The sequence below is a fragment of the Mustela lutreola genome, chromosome 11, assembly GCF_030435805.1.
Source record: "Mustela lutreola isolate mMusLut2 chromosome 11, mMusLut2.pri, whole genome shotgun sequence".
In the NCBI taxonomy this organism is placed as follows: domain Eukaryota; kingdom Metazoa; phylum Chordata; class Mammalia; order Carnivora; family Mustelidae; genus Mustela; species Mustela lutreola.
Window position 1 is genome coordinate 39,874,516 of NC_081300.1, and position 16,940 is coordinate 39,891,455.

Genomic DNA, 16,940 nt, shown 5'->3' on the forward strand with positions numbered 1-16,940 from the left:
CTACAGGGCCTCAAAAGTCTGTTTTGCTGGTAAAAGTGGTTGCTTGCCTTTAAAGAAGTGATCTGAGAAGCTGGGGATGGAGGGGGAGGGAGGCTCATGTTTCTCTGTCTATCCTTTGGTATCTTTTTTAATTGGTACCATGTGCAGTGTCCACTTTCAGCTGGTTTGCACCAGCATAGCTCTGTGAGTCCTTTTCAGCTTGCCTATTCTGGTTGGGCAATAGTCTGTCCTGGTTGGCCAGTGCCCATTTGGTTCCAGTTGTTAAATACTCTGAACGTTAATCCTGACCATGTACATAAATAATCTCTTTGCTGAAGACATATAACTTAATTGTTTAAGCCTGTTTTGGAAATGTTCTTTAAAAAAATGTTTTAAAAAAACATTGTTTACATTCCTGATGAATTAATCCTAATTTCTTCTTTTTCCCACCTCACCCCAACACACACACACAGGCCGATGGATGCCTCAGGCTGAGTAGGAAGGAGGTCAAGTGAATAAAAATGTGAAAGGGAAACCATACAGGGCACAATGTTCCCATCAACAAACATTTATAAACCCTATTCCCATCCCCCACTCTAATAAATCATGATTTTTATTCAATTTTATTTTCTTTTTCTTTTTTCTTTTCTTTTCTTTTTTTTTTTTTTTTTTTTTTGGCTATGCAACTACCATGATTGAGAGGAACCAGTTTGAATGGGTCATGTCTTCTTGCCAGTAGTTTAAGCTGGGCATATGATTCAGTTATGACCAAGCACGTGTGAGGAGAATTCTTCTGAAGGCCTTCCGCAAGTACCTTTCTTCACTGATTAAAAAAAAAAAAAAACAAGAATAAACACTTCCATGCTACATCTGAATGTTTTCTTGATCATCTGTGCTTCCTGGGTCTCTGCAACCGTCATGAAACCATGAAAAGAACAAGCCAAAGAATAAGCCAATATGCTGACCGTGGTGGAGTGAAAGATAGAAGGATGCACAACCTTAATGTAGTTGAACCATTCTAATAATCTAATTAACCTTGAAACTGTCCTATCTACTGTTAAGCCTTTCTGCTCGAAACCGGTCCCATTCAGCTCTTTTGCTACTTGTAGCTCAAAGTATCTGAGCCAGACATTTGGGGGTTGACCATCAGATCTGTTTCCCTCCCTGTCACCTGTTCTGGCGTGTATTGCTGGAGCTAACCGTTACAGACAGCTTCCCGTTTCCCCTTGCCGACTGACTTCTGTCTATATTCAGCCAATGTCAGGTACTGGTAAGACTCTAGAAGGAAGAAGCCAAGGTATTTTTCCCTCCCTCTCTCTGCTTCTGGCTGTGTCTTCATTTCTTCCATGTTTTCAACCTCTGGAAGACCACCCTTCCCTTCCAGGTCCTGGAGCCTGCGGGGCAGTCCCTGTTTTTTCTCAGTGGTTTCTGTGTTTGCCTTGCTGTCACACATGGTCTTTCAGCTTTCCTGACATCTTTGTAATTGTTTTCCATATTAAACATCCTCTTTTGAACTACTTACGGAGAGCTCTGTTTCCTGATTGGACCTCAGTGGACTTTCCTAACAGAATCAACACTTTAGGAGGCGATAGGAAGGCAAAGGAGGATGAAACACTGCACAAGTGGTTCCTCTTCTCCCAGAGACCAGGAACCAAGTTACTTGTCATTGTGAGTTTAAATCCTCTCCTCATAATTCTACAAATTAACACAAACAGAAACTCAAAAGTAAGATTAATAATATCAAGTATGGAAAATAAGGGAATTTACCCATTTTTAGTCCACCCCAGTTTGGGATGGTTACATTTCAAATCTTTCATAGGGATTTTCATAAATCCCTATGAATATGCATTTTTCATGCTATTTAATAACATTTAATTTCCTATCAGCAGTATTTTACATACTATTGGACAGCTATCATTTTTTTTTTTAGATTTTATTTATTTATTTGAGAGACAGAACAAGTGAAGGAGAGCATGAGAAGGTAGAAGATCAGAGGGAGAAACAGACTCCCTGCAGAGCTGGGAGCCCGATGCAGGACTTGATCCCAGGACTCCAGGGTCATGACCTGAGCTGAAGGCAGTCGCTTAACCAACTGAGCCACCCAGGCGCCCAGACAGCTCTCATTTTTACTAATATTTCTATTCGTAACTCTAAGGGCCTTTTGATCCTACAGAACCCGACTTCCATGATACATTTGAATAAAATAGAGGGGATATAGTACAAACATGTGCCAGTTACACTCTCTCCCAAGAAGGTAGAATTGAGATTCCTCTGTTCTAGTCAGTCTCTATTAGTGCCTTACCTTAGTAAGTATATTAACATGATAGACAGTACCCTTTTCCTTTGCCCAAGCAGAGAAAGCCGCTCAGTAGAGAAACCCAGCCAAAAACGGAACAGGTATTTTGAACGCAGCTGAAACTGTTTCATGGACTGAACTATGCTGTCCTAAGAAGCAGAGCTATGGATTAGACCAGAAATGGCAAAAGAGTCCAACCAATTAACTCCTTTCAACTTTTGTTTGATGTTGCTGGGTTGCTGGGTTTTTTTCATCTTTGAGAGAAATTCAAAAATTTAAATTAAAACCTCTCCTTTTCTTTTCCTCTCCCCTGCCTTTTTTCTTTTTCCTCCCCTCTCCTCTTTTACTTCACACCTTTATTGACATCCTTTGGGAACACAGCTTGGATAAAGGCAACTATAACAAGATTAGTTCCAGTGTAACAGTAGAGACAAAAGCCTGACACCAGTTTTAAAAAGCAAACAGCCTGATTTTTAGAGAAATAGAAGAACCCTCCAGCGGAAAGATACACCTTTATTTCTTTTTTTAAAGATTTTTATTTATTTATTTGACAGGCAGAGATCATAAGTAGGCAGGGAGGCAGGCAGAGAGAGAGGGGAAGCAGGCTCCCCGAGATGCAGGGCTTGATCCCAGAGCCCCGGGATCATGACCTGAGCCGAAATCAGAGGCTGTAACCCACTGAGCCACCCAGGCACCCTACACCTTTCTTTCTATACCTAAAGTTGAATTATTCAGTCCATTCATCCTTAATACATACACATATATTACTTCTTCAGGACACAATCTAAAGTACCATCCAGCTATGATCCTAGAGGCAATGTCATGAGACCACTGTTTTTCCAGTCCAGTGTCTCATAATTTATTTATTTATTTTTAAAGATTTCATTTTATTTATTTGACACAGAGAGAGAGCACACAAGTAGGCAGAGTGGCAGGCAGAGTGAGAGGGAGAAGACGACTCCCCGCTGAGCAGGGAGCCCAATGTGGGGCTCAATCCCAGGACCATGGGATCATGACCTCAGCTGAAGGCAGCCGCTTAACTGACTGAGCAACCCAGGCTCCCCTCATAATTTATTTTAAATAATTTATTTATTCCTTTAGTTAAGTCTTAATCTGATCCAATTGTAATACCTCATGATCCTGTAGCCTTAGACTAAATCATAAATGTAATCCCTATGAACTACCTTTTATGTACCACAATGCAGAACAAATACAACTACTACAAAAACTTCCATTTAGAACATGGAAAGGGGAAGAAATCACAGGGTGTGTACCATTTGCTGCTGGTCAGAGTTGATGAAGTGAAGCTGAGAACCATTGAGTTTCATTGGCATCATTTAACTTGGCAGTGGTGAGAGTTCTGTTGTCACTAATACAGCTCTCTGATATTGTGTGCTAGAATCGTTCCTATCACTAAGGGAACGCCTAAAAGGCCAGAGTAAACAACCTGTTTGGGGAAAAAGGAGGGGCATATTTCATTTGCAATTCATTTGTTAAAAGTATGGGGTGAAAAAAGGGCCTGAGGCCATCTAAGGAGTTTGGACATTCTGTGCCATTGATTTCAGTGCATCACAGGCCTGTTACACAGTTTGGTTTTTGCTGGTGCTATAAATTCGAATAAAACCACAGTCACCTGTCTTATCAGTTTTATGTAAACTTCCTAAAAATTAAACACCAAAAACTTTATCAGGTCAGCATAGCTGCTCAGTGGAACAGCCAAGGCTGGGCTATAACTCACAGATTTTCTGTTCAATAGCAGCAACTTTGGGATCCACACATATGCAACACACTCTGTTTGACAAACTTTATTTCAGGACAGTATGGGTGAAGAAACTGTCTGGGCTGGCAGAGAACTCTTCTTTCTCTTCTAGAATAGCACCCTGCTCCCAAACTGAATTCCAGGCCAGTGTAGTTTGCACTGGAAATGTCATCCTGTTTGTCGGGAGGGGAGCCAGGGTGAGGCACTGTGGTGGGGCCCTGTGTATCCAGGTACCCCACATTCTCCATTAATCCCACCCCTTTGTAGTTGACAAGATCTCCCACTTTCTCAGTCAGCATTTCAGTCTTACACAGAGAAGATGAAGCAAGTCAGAGAACTTGATCTCTCTGTCCTTGGGTCTGTCTTGCTTTGGACCTCAGCCTTATTAGTTCCCAATTCCTCTTTTTTTCTGCTCACATTCAGGAAAATCTTGATGGCTGCAGGCAAAATTTTTTGTTGTACTTTATTGGAGGTACTCGGGAAAAATCAGCATAATCTGATGTATCACTCTGGGTACAATTCAGAGAGAGAAATTACACAGTAATTTGACCAGAGAAACTTTAATATAAAGTTTTTTCACTCTAATAGGGGATTGGTATAAAGAAGTGAAGAATATAAACTCGAATCCTTGCTTTAGCAGTACATGTCCTAAAATTAGATGCAGATGCAGCTGGGCAGTGCACACAGCCGAAGCCGGGGTTGGCTCTGTGTGCCATGGGAAGCAAGCAAACGAGAACTGGGAAACAAAACAACTTTTCCTCCCGCAATTTCTCTCTAGTGCCCTCTGCTGGAAAAGCTGACAACTATTATTATTATTGTGCCAGCTGGCAAAGGCAAAACATTTAAGGGCCCAGATCTATTTTCACGCAGCAAGCAAAAAGTGTAAATTTAGAACTTCGAATTAACAGACCAGTAACTGGCAGACTGACCCAGTGACATTTTGCTACTAAATTTTCTAAAGCTTTAAACTTTATAGCCATATGCCTTAAGCCCAAGAAACTTAAGGGTATAGTGTTGGCAATTGCTTTGTTTCTACATACAAAATCTTAAATTTCTCACCTTACAATGTAGGAATCTGTACCTGCCCCGGCCCACCATGGAACCACAGCTCAGCTAGTTCTGCATTTTCTCTGATGATCTGAAACAATGATCCCACTTCTGGTATTGATGTCTATATCACTTGGGACACTGAGGTTGTTAATTACAGAATCCAACCTGAACTAGGTAATGGGGGATATACATTATAAGAATGCAGAAATATTGCACAGAAGCCATAGGAGTCAAGTTTCTTTTTGCACAGGAAATGATAGAAATCAAAGTATTAAAACGGCTTAAGCAATAAATAGAATTCTCTAGTTCACATAATTCCAGTGATAAAGCCAAGATGATATATGTTTGAAGCCAGACACTCAAAAGATAGCATCAGGATTTAGTTTTTCACTTCCTCTTGGCTTGCTTTTCTTGAATTCACTTTAGCCTTAGGCATACTTCCCTCATAGTGGTCCCCCAGTGCTAAATTATTTGAGCTTAACATACTCAGTGTGGGGGGGGGGAGTAACAACAGCACCAGCAACAAGAACAAAAACTGCCTTCTTAAGAGTTCCATCAAAAATCCCATAATGAAGTGATATGAACCCAGATTGGTGACTCATAACAATAAATATCTAAGAGAGCGTACAACCACTGCAAATAGGGGGGAAAAGAAGCAAACAAAGCTGTCTGCCTTAAACTTTATCCCAAGTCTGGAGAGAGAGCAGTGGGTGGAAAAAATAGCAACAGGGAGGAGAGTTGTTAAGTCTCTATATTTAAATAGTTTATTTTTGAAATCTCAAGAACTTTACCAGTGTGATACTTCTATCCTAAATTTCACTGACAATTATAATTTTCCAGACTGGGTGGCACAGAATTATATATAGACCATGGTATTTGGTTTATCCACACACCAAATTTGTTTGTTTGCTTGTTGTGGTAAAAAAACATATAAAATTTACCATTTTAGCCATTTTCAAGTTTACTAGTGTTAACCATATGCACCTTGTTATGCAATGGGTCTCTAGAACCTTCTCATCTTTTCAAGTTGAAGCTCTAAATCCATTGACCAATAACTCCCCCTCCCTCTTGCCCCTAGCAACCACCATTCTATTTTTTTTTTTCAATTTTTAATTTTTTTTTAAGATTTTATTTATTTATTTGACAGGCAGAGATCACAAGTAGGCAGAGAGGCAGGCAGAGAGAGAGGAAGAAGCAGGCTCCCTGCTGAGCAGAGAGCCTAATGTGGGACTCGATCCCAGGACCCTGGGATCATGACCTGAGCCGAAGGCAGCAGCTTTAACCTGCTTCCTTCTCTCTCTCTCTCTCTCTCTGCCTGCCTCTCTGCCTACTTGTGATCTCTCTGTCAAATAAATAAATTAAAAAAAAAAAAAAGATTTTATTTATTTATTTGACAGAGAGAGACAACATAAGCACAAGCATGGGGAGCAGCAGGCAGAGGGGGAAGCAGGCTCCCCACTGAGCAGGGAGCCGAACATGAGGCTCAAACCCAGGACCCTGGGTTCATGACCTGAGCTGAAGGCAGACATTTAACCAATGAAGCCACCCAGGTACCCCACCATTCTATTTTCTGTTCCTTAGAGTTTGACTAGATGATTACAATTTTTTTTTTAAAGATTTTATTTATTTGACAAACAGAGATCACAAGTAGGCAGAGAGGCAGGCAGAGAGAGAGGAGGCAGCAGGCTCCCTGCAGAGCAGAGAGCCCGACGTGGGGCTCGATGCCAGGACCCTGGAATCATGACCTGAGCCGAAAGCAGAGGCTTTAACCCACTGAGCCACCCAGGCGCCCCGATTACGATTTTTTATTAGAAAGTTATTGTTTCTCTCTTTAAGATAGTTTTCAAACCAGCATGCCTTAAGACTGAGTATTTAAAGAACACACTTTCGAAATACTGCCAAAGGACAGTATGGGTTTACTTGTAAGATTTTGACCTTTTTTTTTTTTTAAGATTTTTTTAATTACTCATTTGGAAGAGAGAGTGTGTGTGAGAGTACAAGCAGAAGGGAAGGCTAGAGGGAGAAGGTCAGAGGGAGAGGAAGAAGCAAACTCTCTGCTGAGCAGGGAGCCTGACCTAGGGCTTGATCCCAGGACCCTGGGATCATGACCTGAATCAAAGGCAGACACTTAACTGATAGAGCCACCAGGCGCCCCAGATTTTGACCTTTTTGCATACATTATTAAGAATGTATCAAAGGGACAAAAAATCAAATAACCCTTAGTATATTAAATCTTATATGTTTATGTTTAGAAACATGTTTCTGTATATGTTTATATATATATATGTATGTATGTGTGTGTGTGTGTGTGTGTGTGTATATATATATATAATATAAAATTCTTCATGATGGGGTTCGTGCCCTTATAAGAGAATGCTCGTGCTCTGTTTCTGCCACTTGAGAGTACAGCAAGAAGGTGGCCATCTGCAAGCCAGGAAGAGAGCTCTCACTAGAAACCAAACCCTGAGGGAACTTGATGTTGGACCTTCTAGGCTCCAGAACTACAACAAAATACCATTTCTGTTCTTTAAGCCACTCAGTATAAGGTATTTTACTACAACAGCCCTAACAGCCTAAGACATATATATTGATTAAATTTATAGTGAGGCTCTTTGGAGATAAAGATAAATGCCATTTCCTGCCCTCAAGGAATTTCAGTCTTTTTTTTTTTTTTTTAAAGATTTCATTTATTTATTTGACAGAGAGAAATTACAAGTACACTGAGAGGCAGGCAGAGAGAGAGAGAGAAGGAAGCGGGCTGATCCCAGGACCCCGAGATCATGACCTGAGCCAAAGGCAGCGGCTTAACCCACTGAGCCACCCAGGCGCCCCAAGGAATTTCAGTCTTGAGAGCATTTGGCCTATACACAAAGAAATATGATGACTGTAGCAATGAAGGTGAGGTTGAGGGACAGATAAAAAGGATAGTGTCATTGACTCTACCTGGATGGCTCAAAAGAGTCTTTACAGAGAAATCATGAAATTTATTTTATGCTAAGTGGAAAAAGTATACAAAATCACCAAGGCATAAAACCATATGATGGCTTGGGGTTAGGAGAACTGGAACAATAAAATATTTCTTAAGAGCTTAGAAATGGGGGTGCTTGGGCGCCTGGGTGGCTCAGTGGGTTAAGCCGCTGCCTTCAGCTCAGGTCATGATCTCGGGGCCCTGGGATCGAGTCCCGCATCGGGCTCTCTGCTCAGCAGGGAGCCTGCTTCCTCATTCTCTCTGCCTGCCTCTCTGCCTACTTGTGATCTCTCTCTGTCAAATAAATAAATAAAATCTTTAAAAAAAAAAAAAAAGAAAGAAATGGGGGTGCCTACTATTTACCCTAAAAATACAAACGTAGTGATCCAAAGGGGCACGTGCACCCGAATGTTTATAGCAGCAATGTCCACAATAGCCAAACTATGGAAAGAACCTAGATGTCCATCAACAGATGAATGGATCAAGAAGATGTGGTATATATGCACAATGTAATACTATGCAGCCATCAAAAGAAATGAAATCTTGCCATTTGCGACAACATGGATGGAACTAAAGCGTATCATGCTTAGCGAAATAAGTCAAGCAGAGAAAGACAACTATCATATGATCTCCCTGATATGAGGAAGTGGTGAATGCAATATGGGGGCTTAAGTGGGTAGAAGAAGAATCAATGAAACAAGATGGAATTGGGAGGGAGACAAACCATAAGTGACTCTTAATCTCACAAAACAAACTGAGGGTTGCTGGGGGGAGGGGGTTGGGAGAAGGGGGTGGGATTATGGACATTGGGGAGGGTATGTGCTTTGGTGAGTGCTGTGAAGTGTGTAAACCTGGTGATTCACAGACCTGTACCCCTGGGGATAAAAATATATGTTTATAAAAAATAAAAAATTAAAAAAGAAAAGAAAATGGGGGTGCCTGGGTGGCTCAGTGGGTTAAAGCCTCTGCCTTTGGCTCGGGTCACAATCTCAGGGTCCTGGGATCGAGCCCCCCATGGGGCTCTCTGCTCAGCAGGGAGCCCGCTTCCCTTCCTCTCTCTCTGCCTGCCTCTCTGCCTACTTGTAATCTCTGTCTGTCAAATAAATAAAATATTTTTTAAAAAAAGCTTTTAAAAGAGCTTAGAAATAATTTAACTCTCTGGGAGTTAAAACTAATCAGAGTTGACAGGGTTTAAATGTGATAATTTAGATATAAATTCTGCCCAGGCTGACCTGACAGTAAACTGAATGATATATTAACATATTTAGTGACAGTGTCGATCAAAAGGCCACATTTTTTTTAAGATTTTATTTATTTATTTGATAGAGAGAGATCACAAGCAGACAGAGAGGCAGGCAGAGAGAGAGAGACGGAAGCAGGCTCCCTGTTGAGCAGAGAGCCCGACGCAGGACTCGATCCCAGGACCCTGAGATCATGGCCCGAGCCGAAGGCAGCGGCTCAACCCACTGAGCCACCCAGGCGCCCCGAAAGGCCACATTTTTAAAAAGGATTGGCCTGGGGGTGCCTGGCTGACTCACTCAGTAGAGCACGTGACTCTTGGTCTCTGGGCTATGAGTTCAAACCTCATGTTGGGCATAGAGATTACTTTTTAAAAAAAAGCAAAATACAAAAAAAAAAAAACAACAACAAAGAGGTCTTTAAAAAAATAATAAAAATAGGGGTGTCTGGGTGGCTCAGTCATTAAAAAGCGTCTGCCTTCAGCTCAGGTCATGATCTCAGGGTCCTGGCATAGAGCCCCACATCGGGCTCTGCTCAGCGGGAAGCCTGCTTCTCCCTCTCCCACTCCCCCTGCTTGTGTTCCCTCTCTTGCTGTGTCTCTCTCTATCAAATGAATAAATTAAAAATAATAAAAATAATAAAAAATAAAAATATTGGACTCTTAAATTTATGCACATTTTTTGTGTGAATAGCACTGCAATAAATATGATCCTGCATATAGGTTCCATTTTGGAGTAGAAGTGCCGGGAAATATTTCCAGAAGTAGAATTATTATGTCCAGTGGTAAGATACCACTACCAAATTGCTTTGGAATTTGTAAATTATACCACTAAACCACCATAGTGTGCCAGCTCCACCACAGCTTTCTTGTGTGAAGAACTATCAATTGAGAAATTTTGCTGACAGACTGATTCAAAAAATATGAGAGATCATACTATGTCAGACATTGTGTTGAGAAAAATAGTATCATTATAGTACTCAGTATCTCTGCTAACCAGTAATGTTTGCATGTTTTATATATATATATATATATATATGCTTAACAATGTTATTAACTATATATTTGCATTCATTGCATATTTATTGTTACAGATGAATGTTATCTCCCAGAGTTCATGTTAAAGTCCTTACTCCTTTTAATGAAAAGGAAAAAGTGACTCAAAAGACAAAATTACTGTTTTATGTTTGAGAAACTGAAACATCTTTCATTTGGTAAAATAATCCTAAATTTTGAGTAAAGTTAAGCAAAACAATGGCAAAATGAATATGAGTTTATGTTTCTAAAAAGGTAGTCTTTTTTCGGCATTTTGTCTCTCCTGGCTCAAATTCATGACCCCGAGATCATGCTCTACTGAGCCAGTCAGGCGCCCCTCCACACGTGTTTGTAATACCCTTTCACTGTGGACCTCCTGGTCTCTGTCAGCTCTTCCTAGCTTTCTGCTCCCATGGTCAGCATTACTATTATATCCCAATATTCAGTTCTCTTCTACCTAAGTTAGATTGCATTTCTCCCAGTGGCTTGAAATTACATCTGGCCGTGACTTGCCTTGGCAAATGAAATATGAGTGGAAATGACCTGTGTAACCAACTCTCCAGCCCACTGTGGTAAGGGGTGGTGGGGAAGCACGAGGTAGTATACAAATGCCATGAAATCAAAACAATCTGGGATTCTGAGGCTGGAAAACAGCTGTCTGGAGAATAGCCAGGAAACACAGGAAACTTTGGGTGAGCGCAGGGTTTGGGGCTGTTTGTAATCACAGGATGACCTAATCTATCTTGACCAATCTCTCACTTTTCCTGGGCTCTCATATGGCTGCTTTGCGGCAATGATTAGCCTTAATCAAGATCCATGGGTGGCCTTCTCTGAAACCACGATTAAAAAAAACAGATGATTTTCCAGTTAAAAAAAAAAAAAAGTAGAAATTTAAATGTTTCTTAACTTCAAGGATCTCAGGCATACATTTCCCTCTGGAAATATTTTGTCTTATCTTCAGTAAAGATAACCTAGGTGATAAAGATAAGTCTTCTTAACCCATTCTGAGTTGCCTATACCTTTTACTTTCAGTAAACAATCATGAGAGGTCAAGTCAATAACATATGTGTTCTGGCCTTCACCTCTTCTTGTGAAAAATCCAAGCTCTTATATATGTTTGAACATATTCTGATCTGGGGTAAACATGATAGCTATTGCCACCCAAAATTTCATATGTATTTAGTAAGGAGTAGGATTTAGAGAGTCCATTTACATCTTACCTTTTAAATTTCAATGAAGCCCCTTGTAAACAGAACGAGTACTTAGTCCATGAGGCTCAGCATTACCGTTGCCTAAATCTGGGCTTCTAAACCTCAGCACTACTGACATTTTGGGCAGAGTAATTCTTTGCTGTTGAGAGCTGTCCTATGCACTGGAGATGTGGGGCAGGATCTCTGGTCTCTACCCACTTCCCTGCAAATAGTACACCCCAGTTACAACAACCAAAAACGTATCTGGACATTGCATTGTCCTCTGGGACGCAAAATCACCCCTATTCGAGAATTACTGGCCTAAAATGAAGGTATATGTTTACGATAGATATTGCCAATGATGATAATTTTAAAAGCGAAGTTTGTAAACAATTATCAAATCCATACTTAAGAACAGACACAGTGGATATTTGAATGAAAGCAATGGTCCTGCCATTCTTTATTTCTAACAATACTACGTATTTACAGAAGGAAAAGAATTGTACATTTTAAATTCTGATCATTACACAGATTTGTTGTTGCAACTGAATAATAAAAGAACAAATCTCTTAGTGACTTTTTAAAATAACTTCAATGTTCAAAGGTACACATGCTGATATCATAAACTTTCCATAGCTGGAGTAAGCTCACTTCAAAATGAAAGACACCTAGCACCAGGAAAAGAAATGAAGCAACAAAGGATCTCTTAGGAGATCTGATCTGAAGCTCTGTTTATCATAGAGGCACTATCCAATTTTTTCAACCTACATTTTAGAAACTTGAGGAAAAAGCACATGAAGAAAATCTCTGTAGGTTTTTATTGGGTTAGAAGACTTTAGCTTTTAAAGAGTAACATGTGAATCAGTTTTTCCCTTTATAAGGCCTTGAAAAAAAATGCATCTTGAGGTGCTATAAAGAAAATGAGTGAAACTTTTTTGTTAGTAGTCAACAGCTTCAAATACTGGTTTTCATCCCCCTCCCCTTTATTGAGAAATAATTGACACAGATCAGTGTATAAGGTTTAAGGTGTACAGTATGATGGTTTGGTCTGTGGTTTTCCCTTTTTAAAACAATTAATTATAAATTCCTTTTTATAAAAGGTTAAAGGCACAGTGAAACAATGAATATTTGCACTTCACCATTTTAGAACTCAAAATAATTCAGAAGGCAAAATAATTCAGGTGGCCAGCACCTCATTTGTCCTGTAGGTGGCAAAATTATCCTAAGAGGAATCCAGGGAGAGGCTGCAGATTTGCTGCACTGAGGTTAATAGTGGTAGATGACTTTTTCAAGCTTTACTTAAAAGCCAGGTTTTAAAGTTTTGAAGTTTTTTCAAGTTTTACAGATTTAAGAATGCCTTTTGTGTAGCTCTGAACTAACGAAGACTTATTTTCTGGATAGTCAGTACTCAAACTCAGAAATACATTGTTTTATTTTTTAGGGATTAGATTTTCAATCTGATTATCTCTGAAAAATTCCTCTCTTTTTGCACTTGTTGTCCAGCGGGTTTTGCTTTATTGGATAACCCATCCAAATCGCAGGACAAGAGCTTGTAAAACTAAAAATCTGTTTTTACTTGTCTGCAGCTGTGAAAAGCAAGCTTGAAACCAGTTATCTAAAAGGCAGGGAATAAGGCTCTCCAGATTTCATCTGGGTTTACCTTTTTCTAAATACTTCACAGTGGATGGCAGAATAGTAATCAAGTCTTTAAAGAAGGAAAGGATAATTTGGATAATTTATTATAAAAAATTAGGGGCACCGTGACTATGACTATATTTATGTGTAAGGAACTAAGTTCATAAATGATGACAATTAAAAAGCTAACTACGGCCAACTATTTTATCCTCAGTTGTTATCACTAGTCTTCATAGCTTCCTTTGCTTGCTTACACTACAGAGACGTCATTCTGCATCCTGGATGTGTCATTAAAGAGCCAGACATGAAAAATAGAGCCATCAGATAATCACTAGTAGCAAGCACTGACTATACAGTTACTCGAAGAACTAAGACTAAATAGGGGTTAGAAGGGAGAGAGTATAGTATGTTATACCAGTATGTTCTGGAAACGCTGACATTGTATGACTTCTGAAAACAAAGAATGGGAAAGGCAAATGGAAAAATTTTAATTGTTTCAGTTATCAAATTGGTGGTGATTGTATTAGCATTGTTATTCTGAGGCTGCTGCATGTGTAAGGTAAGTAAAGGAAATGAGTAATTGTGGGATATTCTAACTCTATCGTGCCCTATATAGATCCTTGAAAACCAGGATTCTCAGTATAGAAAATGGAAATACAGTTGTATTAGAAGCATTAAGAAAAACTGTGTAGTACTCAATTTGATTTGGAAGTTTCACAATAAACTCACGTGTTTTATTGTACTAAAAAATAGAGATTTCCTAGCACTCTCCTAGAAACAGTGGCCAATCTAACAGCAATGAGCATTCTCAGAGCCCTGATGATGGTTTTGAAATACCATTTCTTACTGAAAGTAACCAGGCTTCTTAGAGAAATGGCTCATTCCATGTCTGGGGCAGGAAACACACCAAGTTGAGCCTGGAATATCTTGTCTTCCAAATAGCAAGGAAGGTAATAAAGACAGTTAGTGTAGTGTCAAAATGACTCAGAGGCAACTTGGTAAGGCTCCCAATGGCAAAAGATGGGGACAATTTGAACTTAAATAAGGTAATATTTGAAATGGGTTGAAGCCTATCAAATACGTTTGAAGCCATGAGTTCGTAACACTGAAAAAAAGTGATCTCTGGAAGGTAATTGGAAACAAGTTTATTATCTTGAAAATTAGTCAATGAGAGGAAAATACAAATATTTAGTTTCCCTTTCTTATACAAACTTGACCAGTGGTAAGCCAAATAGTGGATGTGGGGAAACATCTCTTTATTTTCTAACTAATAAATGAAAGAGAAATGATAGAATTAGAATATCCTCCAACTCACAATAAATCAGTGAGTAGATCTAGGCATTGAGTATCAACTTCAGCAGACATCACAAATAGAGAGAACCAGACATTGTGTACCCTCTGGTGAAAGAACAACACCATAACCTATAGTCTTGCCAAAAAGGACTGAACCTGAGTCTATTCAAACATCTAGATCCATGTGTCAACATCCAGAGGAAAGAGGAACATGCTGAGTAGTCAGCAAAATACAGCAAAAATACAGATTGTGGGAAACTCTATAGGTCATGAGATGAAGTTCTTCAGTAAATTCTAAGGAAAAGAAAGAAGGGAGAACCTATAGGTTAAAAAGATATAAGAGATGTAGCCAATAAAACAATTTTAAATAGATTAAGATTAAAATATAGTGTGCAAAGATACACACTTGGGTAATAATAAAGAAATGCAAGGAGGTGATTACAATGGGTATCACTGTAGTGGTTACTTCTGTGGAATTTGGGAAGATGGTTGATAAATGTGACTGGACACACAGAGGATAACCGAGTCGCTGTCAGAGTTCTAAAACAGTGTTTCCTTATAATGATGTAAAAAGCTACATTTTGTTTGGTTTTCAGTATTTATGTTTTGTATTTTTTCTAAAGGAAAAGAAGTAAAAAAAATCAAAGCCCTTAGGGTTTTCCACTAAAAATTATGGATGTGAACACTTCTACTATAAATATCAGGTTCTTAAGAAACTGCCTACCTTGTAGAAATAGTTCTAAATAATAAGCTACAAATATTTGAAAAATATAATATTAGATTCTTACTGTGCATAGTTATAAAATTCAAAGAATTAAGTATACATTCCTAACACAAAATTTATTTTGTTACAGTATTATGTTTTACAATGTGGTTAAGTGGACTTTGTTGACTTCCAAAATTTTCCTTATCTACTCTAATATAAGGCTACTCATATTATCCTATTAGAGATTAGATGTGCACTAGAACAGATTTTGTATTTCCTTGAATGTCCACACTTGGTTTTATTCTCCATCTTTTTACATAGAACAAAGATTAGTTATCTTGCTCAACCATGATAGCAGATATTAACATGTAACATTACACACAGTATCATTCAATTTGCAAATAAAGACCCTTCACCCACATATCCTGCCTTATGTTCTCTTCCATATACTAATGGCTGATGGAGACTACTTTTTGTTAAGTTTCTAAAAAACTCAAGAATGTAAAAACAGATGTAAGCCATCAAAATGAAAGCAGTTTTAAAACACAATATAACAAGAACCATGGACAAATGTATAACTGTGTTGTACATTTTCACCCATCGAACATTGACAATTCCCCTCCACTTGTTCAAGCAGCATCTTAACAAATGGTGCAAGTGTATGGTCTCCTTCTCTTTCCTTTTAATAAAATTATGTGGTGTTTGAATGATTCACATATTCCAGAAGTGACCGGTCTAAGACCCTTCGGATAAGAGCTTCTTCAATTATATTAAAATCCTACAATAAAGGAAAATAATTAGAAACATAATCAGAAATGATAGTTTTCCGCAACTGGAGGATAAAGGTCAAGGCAGTGCCTCATTCAGTGGGAAGTAGAGCCCTGAATTTAGCGACCAGTCCAAGTTTCTACAAAAACTATCATAAATACCCAAGACTTCTGTTCTGGGGCTAGTGCATTTTCTATTTAATTTTACTGCCTAATAACTAACTCGTTATTGTCACAGTAAAATAGTCTTGATTTGGAATTTAAATTAGTAATTTTAGTCAACATTATAAATGGCAGTTACAGTTCTATGTTCCAAATAAACATGTAATACAGAGTAAAGTCAAGACATTGCTGCAGAATTCACCAATCTCAGGAGTACTACTGAGTATCTATTTCTGAAAAATATGTTGAACACAAAACTCTCTTTCTCCCTGCCTCCCTATGGCCAAAATGGCTTTCAAAACTTTAAGTCAGCACATTCTGTAAATAAAACAAAAACTATTAAGAGCCCTATTCTCTGCAATCCACCTCCTCTTCTGCAATAAATCGAACAAATAGAAAAAAATAAAATCCCTTTTGGAAATCCATTCTGAAACATAAAAGCATAAAGGTAAATCAACAAAATCCAAAGGGAAGCCATAAAGCCCAGGAGAGCACAAGATCTGGAGTAAATGCTGGCTTTTTCGTAGGCAAATATTAACCTTTGAGCTTAAGAGGTTTCATGCTAAGTGAGGACAGTGACACAACACTCACTTCACAGAAGCTGCTGTAAGGAATAAAATAAGACACTATACTTAAGGTGCGCAGTCTAGTACCCAGTAGCTTGGGAAACCAAAAGTCCAAACAAACAATATGGCTTCCACCTCACTGCCACATCCAAGTGGCAACCAGTTTTGAGTGGGCTAAAAGGACTCTCATCAAAGTTGCTTCCTCCTGACCAGTCCTGGATCATACTTTGGAAAATCCTGAGAAGAATGGAGAGAACATAATAGCTGGGACAGATATGAAATCAACCTGGTTTTTAG

The 16,940-nt window shown here is 39.0% G+C and overlaps 1 protein-coding gene across 3 annotated transcripts in view; it reads right to left on the bottom strand.

Annotated features, from left to right (window-relative positions):
* Nucleotides 1-4,071: 4,071 nt before the first annotated feature.
* Nucleotides 4,072-16,940, bottom strand: part of RNF125 (ring finger protein 125) — a 45,623-nt gene continuing 32,754 nt past the window's right edge. Inside the window, exon 6 of one of the 3 annotated variants that reach the window (XM_059139495.1) lies at nt 4,072-4,543. In XM_059139495.1, coding sequence (XP_058995478.1) covers nt 4,454-4,543 — 90 coding nt within the window. In that variant the 3' untranslated portion in view covers nt 4,072-4,453. Of the gene's footprint in view, nt 4,544-13,154; nt 15,927-16,940 lie in introns of those variants that run through there. The other 2 variants (XM_059139497.1, XM_059139496.1) reach the window with 2 other exon arrangements.